At 31.0% G+C, this 23887-nt stretch overlaps 1 protein-coding gene across 1 annotated transcript in view; it reads left to right on the top strand.

Annotated features, from left to right (window-relative positions):
- Positions 1-23887, top strand: part of LOC129219690 (myb-binding protein 1A-like protein) — a 94718-nt gene that overhangs the window by 19706 nt on the left and 51125 nt on the right. Inside the window, exons 9-15 of the mRNA XM_054853970.1 lie at positions 12709-12801; positions 12882-12961; positions 15541-15604; positions 17344-17414; positions 17769-17826; positions 17912-18034; positions 23635-23841. Of these exons, the coding sequence (XP_054709945.1) occupies positions 12709-12801; positions 12882-12961; positions 15541-15604; positions 17344-17414; positions 17769-17826; positions 17912-18034; positions 23635-23841 (696 nt within the window). The remainder of the gene's footprint in view (positions 1-12708; positions 12802-12881; positions 12962-15540; positions 15605-17343; positions 17415-17768; positions 17827-17911; positions 18035-23634; positions 23842-23887) is intronic.

Raw genomic sequence — 23887 nt, 5'->3', positions numbered from 1 at the left:
GGGAGCAAATTTTAGATTTCATTAAACAGTATCTTCCTTTGTCTGGAAAATTGGTAAGGTTTTTTTTTTTTTTTTTTTTTTTTAAGATCAGTTTATATTTATTTGTTTTTAATTTTTCTTCTACAACTTAAAACCACATTGCTCTTTTTAGGAAAAAAAAGATGCAACTTTTGGGCAGCTATTTGCGTTTACAGCTATTATAAGGTCCGAAAGAATTATCAACCATAGTCACCTGTCATTTGTTTTTCTATCTCTGTTTGATTTAAGTGTTGGAAAACACTACATTTCAAATGTTTGCTATGAAGTTTCCAAAACATTGTATTCCCAGGTATGTCTCCTTCTATGGTAATTTAATTGTGTGAAAAAAACTCGTCTATTGTGCTTCCAAGTTACAGGAATGCCCAAGTGACAGGATTTTTGTCCGATTCCAATTTATTTTCTTCTTCAATATAGCAAAAGTAGGCTGTTTTTTTTTTTTAATTTTTAACCTTCTCTAAATATACATCTCTAGTTTTCTACTCCCTCTTCTGTTTGATAAAGTGAAACAAATGATCTAGACAGCACAGGGAATAAGCAGTATCACATCACAGTTTGCGATTTAAAATGTATGAGAGACTATATGATATTATGTATCTAAAATTTAATGCAAAAAAAAAAAAAAAAAAAAAAAAAAAAATGAATATTTTTGGAATGTAAACTGGGTTGGCAAAAACCCCAGTTTTTTTTTAAGCCCATGGACTTAGGGTTTTTTAAATAATTTTTTAATCTGCTGGCAGACTAGAAACCCTGTAAAAGAATTGTTTAGGTATGTATTGATTTATTTTTAAATTTTTACAAATACTGGAAAAGTATTTTAAGTAAAGCATTAAAAAATAAAGGCAATATTTTTTTCTAGATTTATTTAATGAGTAAATTATTATTTTGATCTGTAAATTTTTCAATTCTTTTGAATTATGGACATAATTTTATTGTATTGTAGCTTAGAGTGGCATTTTAATTGATTTTCTTTTCCTAGTTTACTAATACATAAATAATATTAATTCTGTTTCACTACTGAAACTTTATTCATTGCAAGCAGCTTCACGCATTTGCACTTATCTTTCACTGATGCTTCTGACACATGTAGGGGAAGGGGGGATAATTTATTAGGCTTGAAAAAATTAAAAACATCAGTTTAGAAAAAGCTTGGGTGCGCATGTTTCCGTTTCTTTTAATGATTTAGTAGGATGTAACTTGAATTTTTTCTTCAATTTTGTTTGATTTTTTTTTTTTTTTTGAGTGATATTAGAAGTTCTTGGTATGCGGCTAACACTTGTATGTCTCAGCAGTTTCCTTTTACATTGTAGAAATTGAAAAGGGAATGTAATATAAAAATGTTAAGTTCCAAAAAAAAATAAAAAATCCATGATTTGAACAAACCCAAGTCCCCCCGAGGACTCTAAAGTTCAAACTTTGTACCTGTGCTATTTTGTTTGGAAAATTTCTATCTGTTTGTAAAAATGTATTTTCTTGGAGATATTTCTATATTTTTTCGAAAAATTCCTATAATTTCCTATATTTTTTTGTCAAATGTTACTTCTATGCCCGATTGCTGCCAAGAGCAAAAACAGAGTAATATATATGAGTATACAGTGAAATTCCGTTACAACGAACACCAAAACAACGAAATTTCCGTTTCAAGGAACTACATTTTCAGTCGCTATATGATTGCCATTACATTATTTGAATTCCATTACAACAAAATTCCCGTTACAACGAACAACATTTGCGGTCTCTTGAAGTTCATTGTAACAAGATTTCACTGTAGTACTACTCTGCAACCCCAGCGAAGTTTTTTTAAATCATAGGTACTTGCTTCATTTTGAGTATTAACTGAAGGAACAACAAAATTGGTGAATAACAGATGTTACTCAATCAGGAAATTTGTTTATAAAATATCAAAACTGTCTGCAAATTTAGAAGATTTGCTGTATGTAAATGGTATTCCCATATTCGTTTTATATTATCTGGGTCTGTTGGAATGATTGATGTTGAGTATCTTTAATCAAATTGCTGAATAATGCAGAAGCACCCTGTGTGCAGATACATTCATAGCTCTGCAGATACATTTGCTGCAGGTATTGTGATGTCTGATAATCATTAATTAATATTAAAATTCAACACTGGTTTATTGGTTACCTTCAAAATTTGGAATTAATAATAAAAGTTCATATCTTGCTTTCATGAATACGACATGATTAAAAGCAAAAAGCATTATCTTACCCAAAAATTTATCTACCCACTGTATATTTTTTTTAATACTTTCATTTAGTTTTGAGTTGCATGTGCAAATACTTTATATTTTTATCTTACTATGTATATGAATTATTTAAATTTAACAAAGTAAAAAGTTCTATCTTCTAACATTTCACTGTTGTCATTTGAATTTGGAAAATTGAAGAATGTTCAGCATGATGTGATGAGTTTTGAATACTGCTATATTAAAACCTGTTTGTAAGATTAAAAATAGACATTTTGAAAATAATGAAAATAAACTACAATGAAGCAAAGAATTATTTTCATACTGAAGTGTGAGAATGATGTGTTTCAGCAGTCAGGTTTAGTAAAGTATTATTTTTGAAATTCAGATCAAAAAGTTTGTCATGATTTTTCTTACTTGCTTCCAATCTTGCCAAATATCATTAAAACATGCAGAGAATTTGCATATTCAAAGTTTGTCACTTCTCTGGCTTTGTAACTGGTCAGACTTTTATCTACATAGATTGAGTAACTTTTGTTTTAAAGTTGAATACTTTAAATGATTACAAGTAAAAGAAAATAAGTTTTGTGGCTTAAAATACATATTACTGCAGATCCGTTTTGTTTCATGGTTTCAAGGAAACTCTTTTTCAATGTAAAATAAGTGAGCTTCTATTTGTAAAAACATTTAGTAAAAGCTTATATCCTTTAAATCATCATATATACATTTACATCATCCCTTACACTCTCTATTTTGCATTGAAAAGGGAGTTACTTGAAATAAGTGTCCGCAGTAATCTAAATTTGTGCTACAAAAGGTTGGTTATATTCCTCTTACTTCTCAAAACAAAAGTATTTATTTCAAAAATAACAATTTTGTCTAGATGGAAAAAAAATGTCTCTTTTAAATATCAAGAACTACTATTTCAAAGTTAAATAAAATTTTGGAAACTAAACCTTTGGTGCATGAAGATGGTTTTTTGTTAAAAGAACTGATTTAAAGATTGGCAGTGGTTGCTGCACTGACCGCCGGAAATGTAATGAAGCACCGACCACCTTCTGCGCATGCACAGAGTAGAAATTACTGCCTTGGGGTCGGGACTGTTTTATGAACCCGACCAAAGGGGCGTTACAATGGGTGGGATCTAATTTCAACAGCCGACCAATGATATTCTATGCGGTCGGACAAAGTATGTATGGCCGACCACACAAATTAAGATACTTTCCCAATGACCATGCTAAGCGGTCGGACGAATTATGTATGGCCGACCACACAAATTAAGATACTTTCCCAATGACCATGCTAAGCGGTCGGACGAAATATGTATGGCCGACCATACAAATTAAGATTCTTTCCCAATGACCATGCTAAGCGGCCGGACGAATTATGTATGGCCGACCACACAAATTAAGACTTTCCCAATGACATTCTAAGCGGTCGGACGAGTAATATATGGCCGACTACGTAAATTAAGATATATATGCCGAGCGAAATGATAGTTCTGGAAATAATATAGATATTAAAACGGCATACACGATCTGTAATTATACTTTAATCATAATTCAATTATTCGCTGCGATACATCGACCATCTCCGACCCATTCCCTCGGGTGCCGCTGCTTTGGGTCGGACATGATTTAAATAGACCTTATGAAATTCTATGGAGGTCGTTGTTCATCCGTGGACACACGTGAGGTTGACAAAGTAGTATTCTAGGTCGGGACAAGCATTAGCAACACGATTTGGATAGCGCTTTCTAGCTGCTTCCAAAGTTCTGCAATCAGCGATGAAAAAATCCGAATAACTTTTCATTTTGGACTCTATTAAACAGTTTTCGAATTCAATGTACGATTTGAAACTCGCACCGCGTTCCATGACGGTAGCCATTTTTACACGAACCAAGCACGCACGCACGATGGTCAAAAGTGGTTGGAACCGCCGCACGAAGCGAAGGAGGTGTGTCAATCCGTTGAAAGTGTCAGATTTGCGCATGCGCAAGTTTCTAGGTCGGATGCCGAATCCCGCTCCGGTGGTCAGTGCAGCAACCACTGCCTTAAAGATTTAATAACGTTCAAGAAATATATTGCAAAGCATCCTCTTAGGCTATAAATCTGATTTGTCAAATTTTTGTTAACTATACTAAATTGTATATTTTCAAAAAGCGTTTAATTTTTCTTTAAATGTATTTCCTTTGTGTATGAAAAATCGTTTATTAATTTATTTGGAACTAATTTAAATAAAACCCTTTTCTTCAAGTATAGGTATGACTCTACTGTATTTATAGTGTTATATATAGTTTATTAATTAATTTTTCCCCTGTAACAATAAGCTTTCACCAGAGAAGTTTAAAGAAGCCCTGTGGCCACATCTTAAGCAGAAATTATCCTGTGGTTGGGAACAATGCTCAATGGATGTCTTATGGCTTTTATTACTGTCCCACCGATTTTTTACGGTAAATATTCAGATTAACTTTTAAATAGTTTTCACTTTAAACTCTTGTACAAAGTGTACTATACAAATACATGCAAATTTAAAGAAGTGCTAAGTTTTATTTAGTATGTTAATTGAAATTGAGTTTGATTCTAAAAGTTGTGTTTAAAACCATTGAGCAGAAATGAAATAATCTTCAGTTATGAGAAACATCCTGTATATGATGATATTATTTCCCATTTTTTCTCAGGTGGAATGGAGTAAAATTGATCATTCAAATAATTTTAAAGAATGAAGCCGCTAATATTTAGCTAAAATGTTTTAGTAATTTCTTAAAGTAATGTACACATTTGATATTCAAAAGCTTAAAGATGGTTTTTTTATGCTCTGAATAATATCAATAAAGTTAGAAATAATATTTAAAAATAATTATAGAGGGTGTTTCAAAATGAATAGCGGGATTTTTACATGTCATAATATTTATTACACCAAACTTACAGCTACAAGTGATATATCAAATGAAAGAGAAACTCAAACAGTTTTACATAATAGCCTACAAGTGTTCAATGTGAGCACCATTCGTCACTCGGCACACGTGAAGACAATATGTGAGTTCTTCCCAAACTTTGATGAGTGTCTGCCAGGGTTGGATTTTTTGCCGGCAAAAAGGTATTTTTGCCGGGACAGTGGAAAAAACCATGGCAAAAACGGAAAAAAAAAACGGCAAAAATGGAAAAAATGGCAAAAACCTAATTGCAAATAAAGTAGCATTATATTGTTAATCAAGAAATAGTGACAATATAATATAAATAATGCACTTTAATATTTTAGTTATGTCTATCCATGTTACTTCTAATTTATGAGGTGAAAAATAAATAAAAAAGAAATGTTGGGATTGCAAAAATTAAGATTTTAAATGTTTGCTAAAACAATTTTTTCAGAATGAGCCAATTCCTTCAATGCTAAAACAAGGAATGTTTACTTAAGCTTAGTAAATTAATAAAAAGATTGAATTCTAATTATATGTATATATATATATATACAGTAAAACCCCTCTAAAGCGGACACTAAAGGGACAATATTTTTTGTCCGCTATACAGAGGTGTCCGCAGGACAGGGGTTTGATAATGTTATTTGCCTTGAAATCGGGGAATTAAAAATTGTCCGCATAAGAAAGGTGTCCGCATTTGAGGGGTGTCCGTTAGGAGGGGTTTTACTGTATATATATATACATATATTAATCACTTTTTTCACCCCACTAAGATTTTTAAGCTATTTAATTAATAACAGAATATTTACTTGAATATAGAAAAATATTACCTTTTCCTCACTAAAGAAATACTGCATTTACATGCAGTACAGTACCTAAAGATTTCTGCACACTAGTCGCAACTCTTCAAATGTGTCCTGCAAGTTCTGCTGCAATAGAGAGATATTTCTCAAATTTTTCTTTTGTACAATCAAAAATACGAAACCGTTTGTTAGTTGCTTCTCTCATGAAACTAGTTTATTGCTATGCCATGCTTAAACAACAAATAGGTTTTGATGAAGATGGTATAGACTATGGTGATTTAAGTGATATTTCAATCTAAAGAAATGTGTATTTTGCTTTTTGATTACTTTTATTTCTTTTATTTTATAGTTGTATCTAGATTAAGTATACTTTATATAGATATTTAGTATTCTGCAAAAAATGCTATAATAAACAAGCTAATTACATTTTCAATGTAAGTTAATTATTTGTCTTAGATGTTACAAAGTGAAATTTTGTGTTAATGGTTAAAAATTTAGAAATAAAAATGCACCATAACTTTAAAAGTAAGTTAAACCTTAAATTTTTTTTAACTATAAAAATAATTAAAATTTTATCAAAATCTTTTCATGCTTTTACTTTTATATAAAAGGAAAAAAAACTGTCCATAAGTTGTTAACACAATCTATTTTTGCCACTTTGGCAAAAACCTATTTTTGCCGGGCATTAAAAACCGTTATTTTTTCCATGGTTTTTTCCGCCCCCGGCAAAAACTTGCCAACCCTGAGTGTCTCATTAGTAATTGCTGCAACAGTTGTTCCAATCCTGTTCTTTAATTCGGGAAGGTCGGCTGGCAGTGGAGGCACATACACACGGTCCTTAATAAACCCCCAAAGATAGAAATCACACGGTGTTAGGTCGGGTGATTATGGAGGCCATGAGAAACAAGCCCTGTCATTAGGCCCCTTACGGCCAATCCAGCGGTCGGGTGCAGTTAGGTTAAGCCAATCGTGTACCTCATTATGCCAATGAGGCGGCGCACCATCTTGCTGAAAGATGAAGTTTTCTGGTTCATCTTCTGTCTGTTGAGGGAAGAGCCATAGCTGTAAAGTATCCAGATAAGAAGGCGGATTGCAGCAGAAACATTCCACGTGCATGCGCACTGATGCCAACAAACAAAACTGTTCGAGTTTCTCTTTCATTTGATATATCACTTGTGGCTGTAAGTTAGGTGTAATAAATATTATAACATGTTAAAACCCAGGTATTCATTTTGAAACACCCTGTATTATTAAATATTTGTCCTTCGCATTCAAAGATCAATATTAAATCAATAACTACTTTTTTTTTCCTAATTTGGTCATTATTTTCCATGCAAATGGTGATGAAGTTGTTTATAGTTAAGGATTCCAATATCATCTCTGAGACAAAAAAGCTCCAGCCCCTTGAGCTGTCATTCATTTCAGAACCATCAGTGTACCAGAGTAATTTTTGTTATGATTTAAAGAAACATCTCATCAAATAACTCTGAGTTCTAATTTGGGATTATTGACAACTCACGTTATGCTCACAATCTTGTTGACCATCTTGAACCAACTGAATAATTGAGACAATTGTAAAATTTCTGCTGGAGGGTTCAAGATATTTTACAGTACTAAGTTTTGAGACTTTCTACTGAAGGACATTTTTGATCTGAAAGAACTTTTTATTGAAGAAAAGCAAATTATATTTAATATTTTTTAAAGGATCCATTTTATTTAAAAGCTCCACTACATATTTTATATTGCTCTGTTCAATTTAACAAGTATTTTTTGAATTTAATTTTCAGGGTACTGTCAATTCAAAATATTTGAAGAAGCATTGGGGAGGTGAAGATTTATTTTCATCAGACAATTTTCCACATCATAAAAGATTAATCAAGGTATTGCATTCCATGCACAAATTAATGTTCTGTGTAATTTATGGTTGTTATAATTTCATACTGTTTTCTTTATGGTTTTCAGAAATTTTGTAATTGATTTGAAGTAAGTTCTCAGTAATTCATTACTGAGGCATGCAATTAGTTAAAAGTAATAACATCTTTTGAACTAATCTTTATATATTTTCTTGTATTTTTAGCAAACAACTGTGTCCTTACCAGTCTTGCATCCATTATGTCTTGAATTTTTGGAAATCGTGAAGGAAAGAAATGATATGAAAGAAATCTGGAATGCTGTTATTGATGGTATTTATTTCTCCTGTGATCGCCTTAATTAATAGAAGCTTTTTGTTAGCTTTCTGTTCAACCTTCTTTTTTTCTCCCATAGAAAATCTTTTTGATGAACTGAATGAAAAAGCAGTTATTGGATTTGAAATGATAAAAAAAGTTGTGCCAGAAATAAAAAAGAAGAAAAAGGTAGATTTCCTTAGTTTAAACTTTGAGAAATTTAAAAGAAAAAAACTTTTAAAATAAATTGCTATAAGTAGTTATAACCTTTTTTTTTTTTTGTAACTTAGCACTATCTTGAAATATAAAATATTTGAATCATAAAATCTTTTATTATTGTAGCTATTATTTTTAATATGACATGAAAAGGAAGTACATTAATGTGATGCTTTTTAACTAATTTTTTTAATATTATTATGACATACTATTGCATCATCTGATTATGACGTACCACAGAAATCAATTAGGCTTGTCTCAAAACTTTAAACAAAAATTTATTAATTATTGGTTTGAGTTCTAAATTTAGTGCTCAAAAACTCGCACCAAGTTAGTTTGCATAACTGGTGTATGGTGTATAATAAACAATAATCTACAGTGGCATATCGTTCAAATTTCATAATTTCGAAGAAAATTTTGCAAACTTTGAACATACTGTTAATTGTGACTATAAAAACCACCGAGTAAACTTAACCTTAAAAATATTTTGCATATATTGTAGTAAAGGTTTTTACCAGGGTTTTTAAGGGAGATTTCAGAGGGGATGGGGCTTCATGAAATTGAATACTCACATCATAATTGGAGCATATGTACAGTTTTTAATAATTACCATTCTCATCGGTCTGCAATTCGATTATACAAAATACTGCCCTGAAAGTGGGACAGCAGGGCAAAACATGAACATTACATCAAAAAGAAATGGTAAACAGTTAATTGCAGGTGAAAAAAAAAAATCAAGACGTTCCTCTAATTGATTTTAAAAAATATTCTCCCACCTTACATAGAGTTGGGATTAATGAAGAATTTCGTTAAAGCAATGGATAACAAAGGGTGTAGATTTCGATATTTGCAGGACTAGTTCCCATCACTCACCTGCAAAAATTAAGGAGGGTATTTTCATTGGCCCACAAATAGAAAAGCTTATGAAGGATCAAAATTTTGCAGGAAGCTTAAGTGATTAAGGAAAATCAGCATATTTTGATTTTAAAAATGTTGTGACACAATTATTAGTAAATAATAGAAATCCTAAATGTGAAAAAGTAATTAAAGACTTGTTTGAAAAGTTACAGAAAAGGTCAATGTCCTTTAAAAAGTTTTTTTTGGCATCTCATTTAAATTTTCCCCCTGAAAGTATGGGAGCTATGAGTGACGAACATGGGAAGTGCTTTCACCAGGATATTTCTGCAATTGAAGTGCAATATCGAGGACAGTTTACTCCTAATATGCTTGGTATTACTGTGGAATCTTATTAGAGAAATTTGTGATAGTGACTTTAAAAGAGCATCCATAGTTAAGGCATTTACAGCTACATAAAGAATGAAATTTTGGAAATGTTTTACAAGTATCGTTATTTTTTTCTTCTACAACTTTTTCAACGATAGATATTTTTTATATTTTATATTAAATTTAAGCTTTAATTTTTTCTATAAAATGGTAAATGAAAAATATTGTACATGTGTGGAATAAATGTCATTAGATTGAAATTTTACAGATTTTGTATTTTTCAAAAATCTGTGGGTGATTGAATATTTTTATTGTCATATTCTTTTTCAACACCCCCTAAAATATAAAAGTCACCACTTACTTACTGAGGAACAGAAACCTTGCAGGGTTCTTGCCAGAGGATATTTGGGTTCGTCAACGGACCCTTCACAAAAATCCGATCAACCAAAACGGACCTTTCACAAAATCCCAATCAACCAAAACGGACCTTTCACAAAATCCCGATCAACAAAAACGGACCCTTCACAAAATTCTGATAAACAAGATCGGATCTTTCACAAATTGTTTATTGAAAGAGCAAATCTGAAAACAAAATAATGCATATTTCTGTGTATAAAACCGATAATTTTTGGAACCTTTTTTGAAGTCAAATTAGAGGGATCAGCTTATACAAAATCTGCTAATTTTGCAAAAAAAAAAAAAAAAATAGGCACTCTTACGATGCTTTTGCAAGCGATAAATAATTGCTACTGCAAAATAAATATAATGCTTGTTGTTTAGTTTCTTGGAAAGAAATTAACAGTTGAAAATAAGTTTGGTCTTAAACAATTTAGTTTGTTTCTTTTATCACAGCTAATTAGCAGCAGTGTTGTTGTAAACTTTTCTGAAAAGGCGTTGTTAAGCACTTTTCTCCTACTCATGATTTAATAAACAATAATAATAATAATATATATCTGCGAAATGGACATAGAACTGCAAAGGGATATTAAGGGCGGAGAAAAAATATGATCACTTCAGAAAGGGTTACCAACTTCAAAATTATCACCACTTAGCGTCTGGCGTTGAACCTTTATAATGACTTGATTAGAAAATATTCTCATCATTTTACCAGCTTGTCAATATTTGCGTTTTTATGGTGCAGGTGCGATGTTTAACAGTTATTTTGGGAGAAAATTATATGGGTTTGATTTTTCAATGCTAACAAGGATGATTAACTTAAAATAAACTCTTTTAATTACCTTTTTTTTCTCTAGAGGTCTACATTTTGAAAAATGCAGTCTTTTAACATCCGATATGAGAGTTATATTTTGTTCTTTTTCTGAGCTAACTTTGCTTCATTAGGATGCAAATAAATGAAAAGTCTCTTTATTGTTGTTAGAATTCTCATTTCAAGTTTTTAAAGCAAAATTCCATTTTCTTTTATGAGTCAAAAATTAAAATGCTGAATCGATGGTTTAATTTTATTTATTTATTTATTATTATTTTTTTTTTTTTTTTTTTGCTTCAACTGTGTCCACAGATATTAATGAAATGCTTATCATAGGACTCTTTATCCAAAATATTTCTTTTACTTGTCGTTTTTATACTTTTGATGCCTTCACTTTGAGAGTTGCGATCTCTTTGCATCCGCTATAGAAATTCGAATTTTTGATGTTTATTACGCTTTCTTAAGAGGTAAAGAAATAAAATATCTGTTTATTTTTGTTAAAATCACGAAATTTATAAGTTTTAAACGAAATTCTGCTTTTTAGGAGTGTCTTGGGTCAAAAAGTTAAATGCTGAACCTTTGTCTGTTTTTTTTTGTTACAATTATTTTAAATACTGTACAGAAATATTTCTAGTATAATTTAACATAATGTAGAATGGTAGATAAATATTGATACTTGAGAGAGTGTTGCAGCCCCCCCCACCCCACCCCCCGCCAAATACTAGAAAAACACTCCAGAATGGTATTCTCGACATAGGAGAGGAAAACACTCAAATTTAAGTTTAATTGATGCAGTTTGTGCCATCTCTAAATTCTAAAATTTCATTTTAACAATTTTTTTTTGCAAAATTATTTGATTTTTCACAAAATTGATTCATTTTTCACAAAATTATTTGATTTTTCACAAAAAACGAACCCTGTGAAAAATCCTTTTCAGACCCCTGCCTTGTTTACAAGTGTAATTGCATTCTAAAGTACTTTCATTGTTAAAGCTTTCTTGCTTTTATTTTGTTGGAATGGGGTCTGAAAAATTTAATGTAAAGGAGCTATGCTAAAATTTAAAAAGGTAAAACTTTCATAAAACTATCTATTCTGGTTTCAAGTGGAATAATATATGCTGAAGATAATGTTTTTGATGAAAGATTAATTTACATGCTTTGCTTGAATTGTTTAAAGAATTTTTTTTAGCATCAATAAGAATTTACACTGATGGGGCCAATGATTGAAAATTTTTAAATTTTATTTTATTTTTTGGTGCAAATTTCCTTATTTTTTTTAATTAATTTACTTTTTCAATGCATCTTATTTTTTATTTTTTGGTGCAACTGCCTTATTTATTATTATTATTTTTTTTTTTTTTTGCACTCACATACCTGTGCGACTTCACTTCGCTTTTTTTTTCCTTTAAACTTGTAGTGTACTTTTTTTTTCCACCCTTAAATGCCAAGGGTGGCACCTTCTTCCCAGTCCACCCCTGGAAGCAAACATTTATCATTTCAATACATTCAGTTGTTTGCTGAAATGGATCTGTAAACTGCACTAGTATTGTTTAAAAGGTATTCAGTTTAGGTACCTAATATAAACAAAAAAAATAAAATAAATAAATAAATAATAATACAATATAGTCTATGTTTTGACCCATCTTTTGTTGCAAATGGTGCAATATTCTGGGCTCAAAAAGTATTAAAAAGGATATGGTGCACATGACTGTAGAGAACTGCTGCCTTAGATCACTGTGATTTAAGTTTGACTGTGATAACTACATTCTTTTTGAATATGTAACATTAATGTTTCTAATTCTGACACCATGTGACTTTTCTATCGTATTTATCAAATAAATATTTGCTTAGAAGGAATATAACTCCATTCAAGCTAAAATATAATTTTGTTGTTGTGTCTATAAATTTTGACAAAGTTTGTATTACAATTTGTAGGTGAAAAGTATACTTTCTCAAAAGTTTGCTTCAACTTTTATTCGAGGCTACATAAATCCTAAACATGCTTTAAATGCAGCTGCTACTTCCTTGGTATGTAATTGCTTTGTTTTCTAAGCTAATTTATCATAATATATTATGATTTTAATGACTTTTGATAATATTTGTTTTAGGCAGAATTCTTCTCTACATTTGTTAAAACTGATGCCACCTCAGAAGTACAGATCATTATTTTAAAAGTGTTTCTACAGTTGTAAGTTTTAATTTTTATTGTTTGGAAACAAAATGTTTAGGCACACTAATCAGGGGTACATTTAGGAAATTGGCTCTGTTCGTTCAGAAGGAAATCGGACCTGTTTGCAGACCTTTTACAAGCTTACGAAATCCAAACATGACCTATCACAAAAAATTTGGAACTACACTTATTATTCCACAACGAAAGCTCGAGCTACATTGAGGCTTATTCACTCACACTTATTTAAATGTGCTAAAATTTTGTCTGATCTCCTCCCCACCTCACCTATGAAGAAACAAAATTGTTTGGTGAGTGATTCGTAGTTCAAAAGAAGGGGGGGGGGGGGCATAGTTAAAACCTTCAAGGGTGTACCAAGTCCCTGTGCAGTTCTAATTTCTTGTCAAAATAAGAAAGTCTAAAAATTGATCACTTGATTCAAATCTATCCAGTAGATGTTGCTAGTTATGCCATGGTGTTTCAAAATTTCAGGAGGTGGAGGTATGGCAATTCAGCAATCGGGTATTTAAGTTGAAAATACAAAATGTTTTAACTGTTAAGAAATCCTCTCTAGTTGAAATTCATTGTCGACTAGTTGAAGTTCATGGAATGTGTTTGTCATTGAAATAGGTGTGGTTTTGGTACAAGGAATTTATCGTAAGTAGAACAGCAGTGGGAATTGAGCTGATCAGAATTTTAGAGCAACCAAGCATGTCCATTGTAATGACACTATATGTTTGATTTGAGCTGATAGTTGCTCTCACGTCTAGAGGAGTTGATTTTCGTCTGTGGACTGTTGAAGAAGCACCTTACAGTTCAACATTTCAAAGCATAAATTGAAAATCAGGAACTCATCCTTAAATGAGTTGACAATCCTAATTTCTTTATATCCATTTCAATAGAATAGTTTTCTAATAGTAGAAATGTTTCAAGAGACATGGTTATACAGCAGAAAACTAATATGCATCATGGCTATTTGGAGGCCATGGCCCTGATCGGTGTTGGGCTTGTAGCTAAACGGCTACAGGCTTCAATGGCCAGCTGGTCGAAGATCCTCTATGTCCACTAATGGTGGCTGGGGTGCCTTAATTATGTTTGTGATCACAGAGTCCTCGAAGTTTCCATTACAAATCAACTGGGGCAACATTACAACCATACTGTCTCAAGAGTTGTTTAGCTCCTGGTCTGTATCATAAATACAAAGCTGTCTTCATGACCACGTCCAATTGGTTAAACCACATATAGTGGTAGGTGCGAGCGACCGTACTATATGTAATGTAATGTTATCAATGCTATTCTATCTTATACATTTTTTAAAAAGTCTAAGTATGCACCGTAGGCTCATACTTAGACTTTTAAAAAAATGTATTCAAGAGGGGATGGTAGGATTCCTTCGAAATTCTCAGAAGATTGGAAAATTTTCCTTCCGTGAAAATGAATAACTTTGAACAGTTTCGATAAATGTGTGTTAAAAAACACGAACCTTTGCAGTTCTTAGAAGACTGTAATAGTCCAATAATGTTACTGCTTTTTCTCTTTTTTAACAATTGCTCCTTTCCTGTTAGCCTTTTCGCTGCTGAGCTATTTGTGTTATTTCCTGTTTTTGTCTTTCGGTGGCCCAGAGCGACCATAGCAAGTCACACTGGGACCGCCGTTTGCTGTCTTTGAGTAATTTAAGTAGAATAATTTGCTTATACAGTAGAGTCTCGAAAATCCGAGGTAATTGGGGCTCGTCCTCGGATTACTGAAAGCTCGGATTATCCGAAAAAATTCTTTGGACTACATAAGGATATGCGCTCTTTACTTCCTTACACTATAAAAAGAAAATATTCTCCCCTCTAAAAATTAATCACTCAAATATCAACATAAATTTATGTTTTAATTAACCCTAAACAAGTTTTGATTAGTTTTTTCTTGATATGTGCACATACTTGTGTGTAAACTTGCAGGAAACCAAAAACTGCCCTTTGATTGTCCCTGAATAAGTTTTGGTGAGTTTTATCGTGACATATGTTTCTACAATATAAAACAATGGGAAAACGTTAGTCATAGATGGATAAAATTTTGTGTATAGGCTTCGTACAGCGTCATGTTTTGCACTTCACTTTTAAATTGCAATCACACATTTCAAAAAATGCTGTTTGTCATCCTTTGAGGGGAAACAATGTTCTAATTTCAAGTTGTTTTTTGTATCAACCAATTTCCTACTTTCTCCAAGTCGTTTCTCTTAATCCATCTTTAACATTCATAGTATATTTCATGTCACTTGGCAAGTGTTATTGACATAAATCTATCAATTTCATTTTATTTTCCTTATTGTATATTGTTAGGGAAGTATCAATAATGTATAATCAGTCATAGCGAAATATTTCAATTTTCAGATTAAAACATTTTTTGTCTATAAAAAGTATACCTTAAAAATAACAACAAAGCACCTTGGGTTAAGCGGAACCTCGGAATTTTGAGACTCGTCTTTTCAAGACGCGTCTGTATATGTATGTGCGTTTAATTACAATAAGTTTCACTTATTAATATGATTTAAAACTGAACGTATTTCAAGTTTATTTTTTAAAACATTAAAAAGTTTCTTTCCTCTTTAGACCTGGTAATGGACTGTTGGATCAAATATTGAAGAAAAAAGAAGTTTCTGCAATTATTCAGAATGTAAGTTCATGTAGCTAACGTCTTCTAAAATTTTATTTATTCATTTTCTTTGTCTATCTTCATTAAAGGTTCTTTATTACTGTATTTCTTTTTTGCATCTTTTTCATCATCAGTGCAGCTTAATTTAAGTTTTACTATGTATTGTTTTTATGTTGTTTTCTTTTTATGCACAAATACAAGTTCATTCTTTCACCTTTAAAATAAGACGTCTTTGATCTTCTTACTAATTTAAATAAATTTATTTGAACTTTTTGAAAAAAGTTCAAAAAGGCCAAATTTTACTCATCCACGAAACAAAAAAATAGCTATATCTCAGGAGTAAAATTTTTCCAAGAAAAAAATATATCTGTTTGAGGTTACAGAATATTGGTACACATTACCTACCAAATTTCATCAAAATCAAAAATGGTGTGGCAGGGCCCATTTTTTGATTTAATATGGAGCCATGTATCAAGTACTTAGTCTCCCCCCCCCCCAAAGTTATCTTATTATTTCCGATAAGTCCTTTTTAAATTTCTGAGAGTCTTAAAAAAGTCCTTAATTTTCACATTTTCACTTTTAAAAATAAGTATGAACTCTGAATATACAGTTGGCTCTCTGTTTAACGACTTTCAAGGGACCACAAAAAATCGTCCTTAAGTAGAAAGCGTCCTTAAATAGAATGGTTTTAACACTATAGTTTACCATCTGGGACCTTGAAAAGCCGTCATTAAATAGAGTGTCGTTAAACAGAGAGCCAACTGTATATTTATTCTGAAAATATCATATTTTGATATTTTTGATACTTATTTTTTAACTACGATATTCGCAGTATAAAAGTGTTATGCATTAATCATATTATTATTTATTATTAAAGATTATCAAATGCAATATACTATATGTATATGATATATATCATTAATATAATGCAATAACATAATATTCCTTTTTTATTTTAATATTATGAAAGTATTAGTAATTTAGCAATTTTAATATATCAAGTTGAAAATTAACAGTTGGTCAGAAGAAAGGAATATCTTGTGGCTGTGCACTGACAAATACATATTTTTTTTATTTCTAAATTATATGATTTTGTACAAGTAGCTAATAAAAGAAAAATAAGTAAAGCAGCTAATGCTTTTGTCAGTTGCTCAGTTAATACCATTTAAAGTCATAAATATTTACACAAAATGTATATTTTTCATATAATGAAAGAAACATAAATTTTAAGTCGATGTATTATAATAATATAAGAAAGTAAACAACAGTGATTTGAGGTAGCAGTTACTATTTTAAGAGATTGAAAATATTGGATGCATATCAAAACATCCGATATATATCGAAATATCACATATTTTTGTTATATTCGAAAATGTCATATTTTCAAACCCTGGATCTAAGTGATACTGAGTTCATTACGTTCATTAGTTTTTAAATGGGCTGGAGCCCCATAATGGTCAAAACTGCATGACTCAACCAGAACACTATCAAACTACAACTAGAATACAATCAAAGAGCTTCAGTAATGCCTCTTCGATAAACATTCGGTATGTCATGCAGTCGTATCGATGTGGTAATGGGTACACTGTACTCGTCCATGCAAAGGTATAGCATGTAAGTTGGCACTAGCCACACCTTACTGTATTTTCTTTTTGTGCCATGTGTTATTGGTTTTATCAAATATTCTCTTTATAAATTTGTGCTTTAAATTTATTTTCAGTGGAATACTTTTTAAAAATGTCTTTTTTAATCCTTTTTAGCTTTCATCTGACGCCATCAAAGCTTTCTGTGAAATACTGAAACTTATCGCATTACAAAGTAAATTAAATAAGTATGAAAAGCAAAATTGCATTGTTTATTACTTTCTTTTAGTTTGTAATTAGTACTACTTGTTTGTTTAGAGTCACTAGAAATTACTTCTCAAACTTCCATATTTCATTCTATAAAACTTAATCTATTTATTCAGATAAATGTCATGAATTTTTAAAGAATTTTTAAAGGTGCATTATTTGAACTGATTTATCTGAATTTCTACCTTGTATATCAAAATAATTTCAGAATTTTAATTTTCTACAATATATTTTATTTGCATATTTACTTGCTGAAATGAGTATTTGAAAAACATTTGACAGCTGTTTCTATTCCTTTTTTCATTTCAATTTTGTTTTTCTAATTTATTTTGTAGTGAAGAAGAACTTGAAGAAAATGAAAACTGTCTTAAGAGTATTCAAGCTGTAAATCAAGTACGTAAAATTTGAATTATTATTGTGTTAATTATTATTATTATTAGTGCTTAAAAATCTCAGTAATTGCAATATTTTCTTTTAGATCGGGAATCTGACTTCACATCCTGTTATAATAGCTGACATTGAATGGAGGTTGAACATGATTAAATTTTTGTTTTTACATTCATTTTTTACTGTTAAAGAACCTACTTCTGAAATTGCTCATGTAAGTATGTTGCAGCTCTTTCGCATTTTATTCAGTCCTTTCAACTTGGCCTGTTAATATTCATCAGTGGTTTATTTAATGCACTCACTTCATTTTCTTCTTTTGACAAAATATTCATATCTCCTGCATCATTTTTTTTAATGTTACCATTTAAATTGTTAAATTAGGAATTATTCAAATTAATTAGTGTTGAGTTGTTTGTATTAGGGTGTTAATGACTTAAATCAAGTAATATTTTAAAAAATTAAAGAGATTACAATCATTTTTTACTGAAACCCTTATTCCTCTTGAAAATTCTTAGTTTTGCTTTTTTGTTACTGCAGCCTTTCTTCCGCATAGTGATTTTGAGGTTTTTTTTTCTCTTGATGAAGTAATACTTATAATACGATGGTTTTTTTTTTAATTTTTAAAAATATTAATTTCAGCTTACACTGTATTTATAAATATAAGTTACTTAATAACTGAAGATTCTAAAATGTTTTTGAAAAATCATAATTTTTTTAAATCCTGATTTGTATGACTTTCCCATTAATATTTACAAGCAACGTGTAAATGAGAAAATAAATGTTATAATGTTGAGATGCATTATCATGTCAAATATGCTGTCTTAGCTGAAATTTTTGAGTTATTTTTCAGTTTCTAATGCAACAAATGTAATTTTATATTCATACTTATGTTTTTTTAAAATTGAAAATGTAATATTTTGATTATATTATGTTTAAAAATTATCTTGCCTTCATTTAAATTACTATTACATTATAAATTCCTTTTTGTAAAAACAAAAATATTTTGTGATGATACACATTTAAGATAAAAAGGAAATGTATTTAAAATCTCTTATGATGTGTTGTTTGATTCTAATGTTTTATAAAAGCACTGCTTACTACCCGGCGTTGCCCGGGTGCTTTTTAATGCAACATATCTTTTGGATAATCAATTGAATGAATTCTATCTAAATGAGCGTAAAAAAATACATTCACAATTCTTCCTAGGCTCAAATCTTCTAAATACTTTAAATAACACAGAAAATCAAGCATTTGCCGAAAAGGTAGCATCAACTTAAAGCAAAAAAGTACGAGGAATATTATTTGGGCTCTGTAGTCTCCACTGGTACGTTGTCTGAGGTTAAATCAGACGGGCGGTACGTAAATTGTCTTAATGCAAAGACAAATGATTGTCTTTTGCAAATCTTGTGGGACAACCTTTTACGTGATGCGTCGAGAGAAAAGCATTAGGCGGCCTTTGTAGGTTTTGTTTTCCCCAATACATCAAAAAATGCAACAGTACTTTTCACATACATTTTATTTGGAAATTAATCATTGGATGTTTCCTTAGAAATAGTCGTGAGCTTACCAAAAAATGAAAGTCAATCCCTATTATTAGGCACAAAGGTATACAAAATAGTCTTCTTGGACACGGTTACAATATTTTCAGATTAATTTGAAATCATCCTCAATGTGCAAAAGCTAAACAAAAACAAATAGTCCACCGTACAGAAAATAAGCAATTCAGTCAGTGTTGTTAACAGATGATAACACTCCGTTTTGCGGATTTTTTGGCGGTGTTTTTGAGAATGAAGGTATAAAGTGATAGGTTATTTTGTATGTTTTTCAGGCAAGCACATTTTGCAGAAAAAGTTTCTTAGTATAAAAAAACTTTATCAAATGTGTCTGCTCTCTCTTGCCATGGTGATTTAGTGTCATGCCATAGAGTAAAATTGGATAAGTGTAACTTGCCTAAAAAGACGCAAGTCAGCTACATTTTATTTTCTTATATTGACGTCAAATTTCTATTTTTGTAGGCAAAAATGACAGTTAGACAGTAATATTAATGTCTTGTAAAGATTTAAAATTTGTCAAGATTTAAGTTCTAGTTCAAATTTTAAAGACCTAATACTTGCCGTGAATGTCATACATGATATTTCACACTGATGCAGGTAGAGAGAGCATGTATTTAAGTTTGTTGCTTTAGACAGAGTATTCCTTAGAGAGCATCAAAATTTTAATTAAAAGGGATACAATCGTCAGTGAGAGGTGGGAATGGGTCCACTGACTACATTACAGTCATTATTTTAAGGTATGTAAAACATTAAAAATGGAAGTAGGTGGACGTGAAGTTATTAAACTAACTATTTAAAAACCGGCAATTAAACTGCGTTATTGAGAAAAAAGTAAGCGTGTGCATTTTGGTCACTAATCCGTGTTAGATTTTGTTTTTTAATTATTTGCAGGCCGTGAAATTTTTTGAAAAATAAATGTCTTGTTTGTACTTACAATTGTATAATAGACAAATCTTTTGTTTACATTTTACAGAATCTTGTTGCATATTTTGTTCTCCTTATCCACAGCTGAAAAGCAAACAAAATATATTTTACGTTTCGAAACGTAGTTTAAAAATTTAAAACTTAAATGATTCAAATTTTCCTAATCCATAAATTTAATTCAAAACTTTCTCCTAGATATTGTTCATAGTCCCCCTCCCAGCAGCAAGAAGAATTACATTTGTGAGTCAAACCAACCTTGAGCAAGTAACATAAAGCTATCTATATCGAAAATAGTTAGATCTCACATACATTTAAAGCACTTAATCGTCCAATGTGGTTTCACATGAGATACAAAGTGTTTCACCTTATCCCTATACTGTTTAAGAGGGCTTAAGCTATTATAGTGCAAATAGATATAAAATTATTGCTAGTCGGCGAAGATGCTCCATCAGATGTACTCGAGCGTTAAGGCAACATAAAATTTCAAATGAAGAAATTTGTTTATATAAAAAACGTAGCTTTTTTTTTGCAGTTTAAAACAGTTCAAACATAAATTAATATTTATTTGCATTTTTTTCCAAACTTAAAACTCCAACTCTCCCAAAGTGTATGAATTCCGTCGAATTATATTTCCGTGTGGTTTTGCGAGTAAAAAAGTGCACAACCTTTAATTTTAGCACATATTGGCAATCCTAGTATGGTAGCTTATGTGCATAAAAGAAACGTCATGACCATCCCCCTCCCCCTTGACAAACAAATTCCAGATACGCTACTAAGCACAAATATGATTATTCTGCAATTTATTTGCAAAATTAGTATTTTTTACTCTGAATTAGGTAAAGATCTGACGTAAATCATGGCATAGTATAAATAACATATGCAGATTGGTTTTAAGGACCGTCCAACATTAAATTGTTGAAGCTTGTACATGGATAATGAATGAATTATTGATACCGAGCTGGTTTTCATATTTTCTGGGCTGTTCATGTGGGAACTACTGATCTAAAATTTCGTTCTACCATTACTGCAACGGAAATACCAAAAGAAAGCATACAAAGTAAGTAGAACCGTCGAAGACCGCAATGCATTCCTGCTTTGAAGAATGCTATTCAAAAAACGCTAAACATCAGCATTTCGATTTCGTTCGTTTTTCTTGCCAAATATGCTTTACTGTAATCGCGAATTGGCATAAACGGCCAATGTTAAGAATAACCTTTAGTTTTGATTGCATTTAAAATATTTCCTGGTGGTTATAAGTTGCAAATCATTTTTATTAGCTCGGAATCAAAATTCCTAAATTTAACGATAGCAGTTAATCTTTGAAGAAACTTCATCTAGGGCAGTTTATTACGGGCTTTTCATTAAGACCAAATTAATAACTATACACAAATTCGTTCGTGTAGAAAAGAGCTTAAAAATTTGTATGACTCAAAATATGAATTTAGACCATTTTGGGTTTTTTTTAAATTTCAAAAACCTGCCCATATGAACTCCTAAGCAACAATTTACCTTTGTGCTAAATTTGGAAGAAATCTGACGAAAACTGGATTTGTAGAAGGAAATACACTCCCACACACCCACAAACATACATGTTCTTTGATAGCCTGGAGCGACTTCTATTTAATCGAATCAGGTTATTGGTTATAGTTGAACTGAATTACTTAAAGATTCGACGTAAATCGAGGAATAGTGTACAAAAAATTTACACATTGCAAATTGATTTTGTAAGGATCATATGAATGAAATAGATGTGGTTTTAATAAAAGTATTCTAATGCTGAAACAGTCGAAGATATTACGTCAATCTTGAATGTAATATTAATACCTTACTAATGGTTGTATTTTCTTTGCTATTAACGTGGAAAACACTGATAAAAAAATACACTCAACCCTAACAGTCGTGGATTTTTTAATTAAACAGTATTAAAAATTTCAATTCAACGGTAGCATCTATGGATCCCTGGGGATACGAAACGATGTGCAACATTATCCCGTATATCTACGGCTCTCTTACCACATGCGTTTCGCTTGCCGCTAAACGACATTGCCGGCCATTGTTTTTGATACTTTTTGTGTTGATTGTGTTAAAAATGTTTCCTGGTGGTTATAAGTTGCAAATAATTTTTATTAGCTTGGAATCAAAGTTCCTAAATTTAACGATAGTAGTTAATCTTTGAAGAAACTTCCTCTAGGGCAGATTTTTACGAGCTTTTCATTTATACTAAATTCATAACTGTACAAAAATTTGTTCGTGTCGAAAAGAGCAATTTATGATTAAAAATATGAACTTGAACCTCCTCGGATCTTTTTTAAATTCCAAAAACCCGCCTATATGAATTCCTGAGTAACAATTTACCTCTGTGCCAAATTTGGAAGAAATCCGACAAAAACTGGATTTGTGTAAGGAACATACACATATACCCACAAACATACATCCATTTATCTTATACATATAAAATCTGAGTATCTATCTATCTATCTATGTCCAAGCTTCTTCTCCCGAACGACAGTGAACTGACCATCGAACCAGGTATCGATGGATTCGTCATCTTCCCGTCTTCATGTTTGGCTATTTAACATAATCCTCCGATAATAATTAGCGGAGATATCAATTAAAAATTATTAATTATGACTCTTAGATTTCAAAATAAAATCCATATTTTTCGAAGGCTTTCCTCCATTCAAATTATTATTCAGTGCTTCAACTCAACTTTCCGGATGAACGCTTTTATTAAAATTTACAGCGTGAAGAAAATCATTGAGATGAAAGATCTGTTGCCATTTCTTTTTCTCGAATATGAACAGGTAAAATTCTTGTTTTTGTTTTGAGGCTTTTCGTGTAATCAGGGGATTTAAATTGTTTACTTTTTTGGGGGGTTTTCCGCAATCTGCCGCAAAACTACACTGACTTTTTTTTTTTTTTTTGGTTCAAGCCTGAGTGTTGAACTCGCATCACTTGACATAACTTTTATTTTTGAGGTGGACCGTGCAAAGCCGGGCGACGCAGCTAGTATATATATAGATAATGAGTTAAATTCAATGTTTGAAATGTTTTCAGTGTGAACTCACTATATTCTTTTATTTTCTAGAACATTCCATTTCATGCCTTTGTTTTTATTTTGCTCTTCCTCTTGGAATTATTCCATCGGAAACCTTTCTTGACCAGGATTATGTGTCCGACATATATGCAAAAAGTGAAAATAAATATCGAACACTTGCACAGAAGTTTACAGTGAACAACAACATAGTGCATTTATTTTTATTTAATTTTGCTAAAAACATTTTTTGTTGATTTTTTTTTAATCCAGTTTCATTTTTAATATTAATTTTATTTTCAGTGTGATACAGTGATCAATCTTACGAGTCCTATGCAAAAAGTGTTCATGAATACTTTCTACAGAGCTCTGGATTCCCTCCATCATCGGACTGAAAATCAGTCTGCTCCATTTGAGATGTTTATACAGCAATTAGTTTTACTTTCTGACTATGCTGATCAACTTTTATCTGCAGATGAATATGTTACTCCAATTTTTTCAGTGCAAAAAGTATGTCTTCAATTTCTTTATTGTGATATCTTGCAATCCCTATCTT

The sequence above is a fragment of the Uloborus diversus genome, chromosome 4, assembly GCF_026930045.1.
Source record: "Uloborus diversus isolate 005 chromosome 4, Udiv.v.3.1, whole genome shotgun sequence".
Taxonomy (NCBI): Eukaryota; Metazoa; Arthropoda; class Arachnida; order Araneae; family Uloboridae; genus Uloborus; species Uloborus diversus.
This window is presented reverse-complemented; position numbering and strand designations above follow the sequence as displayed.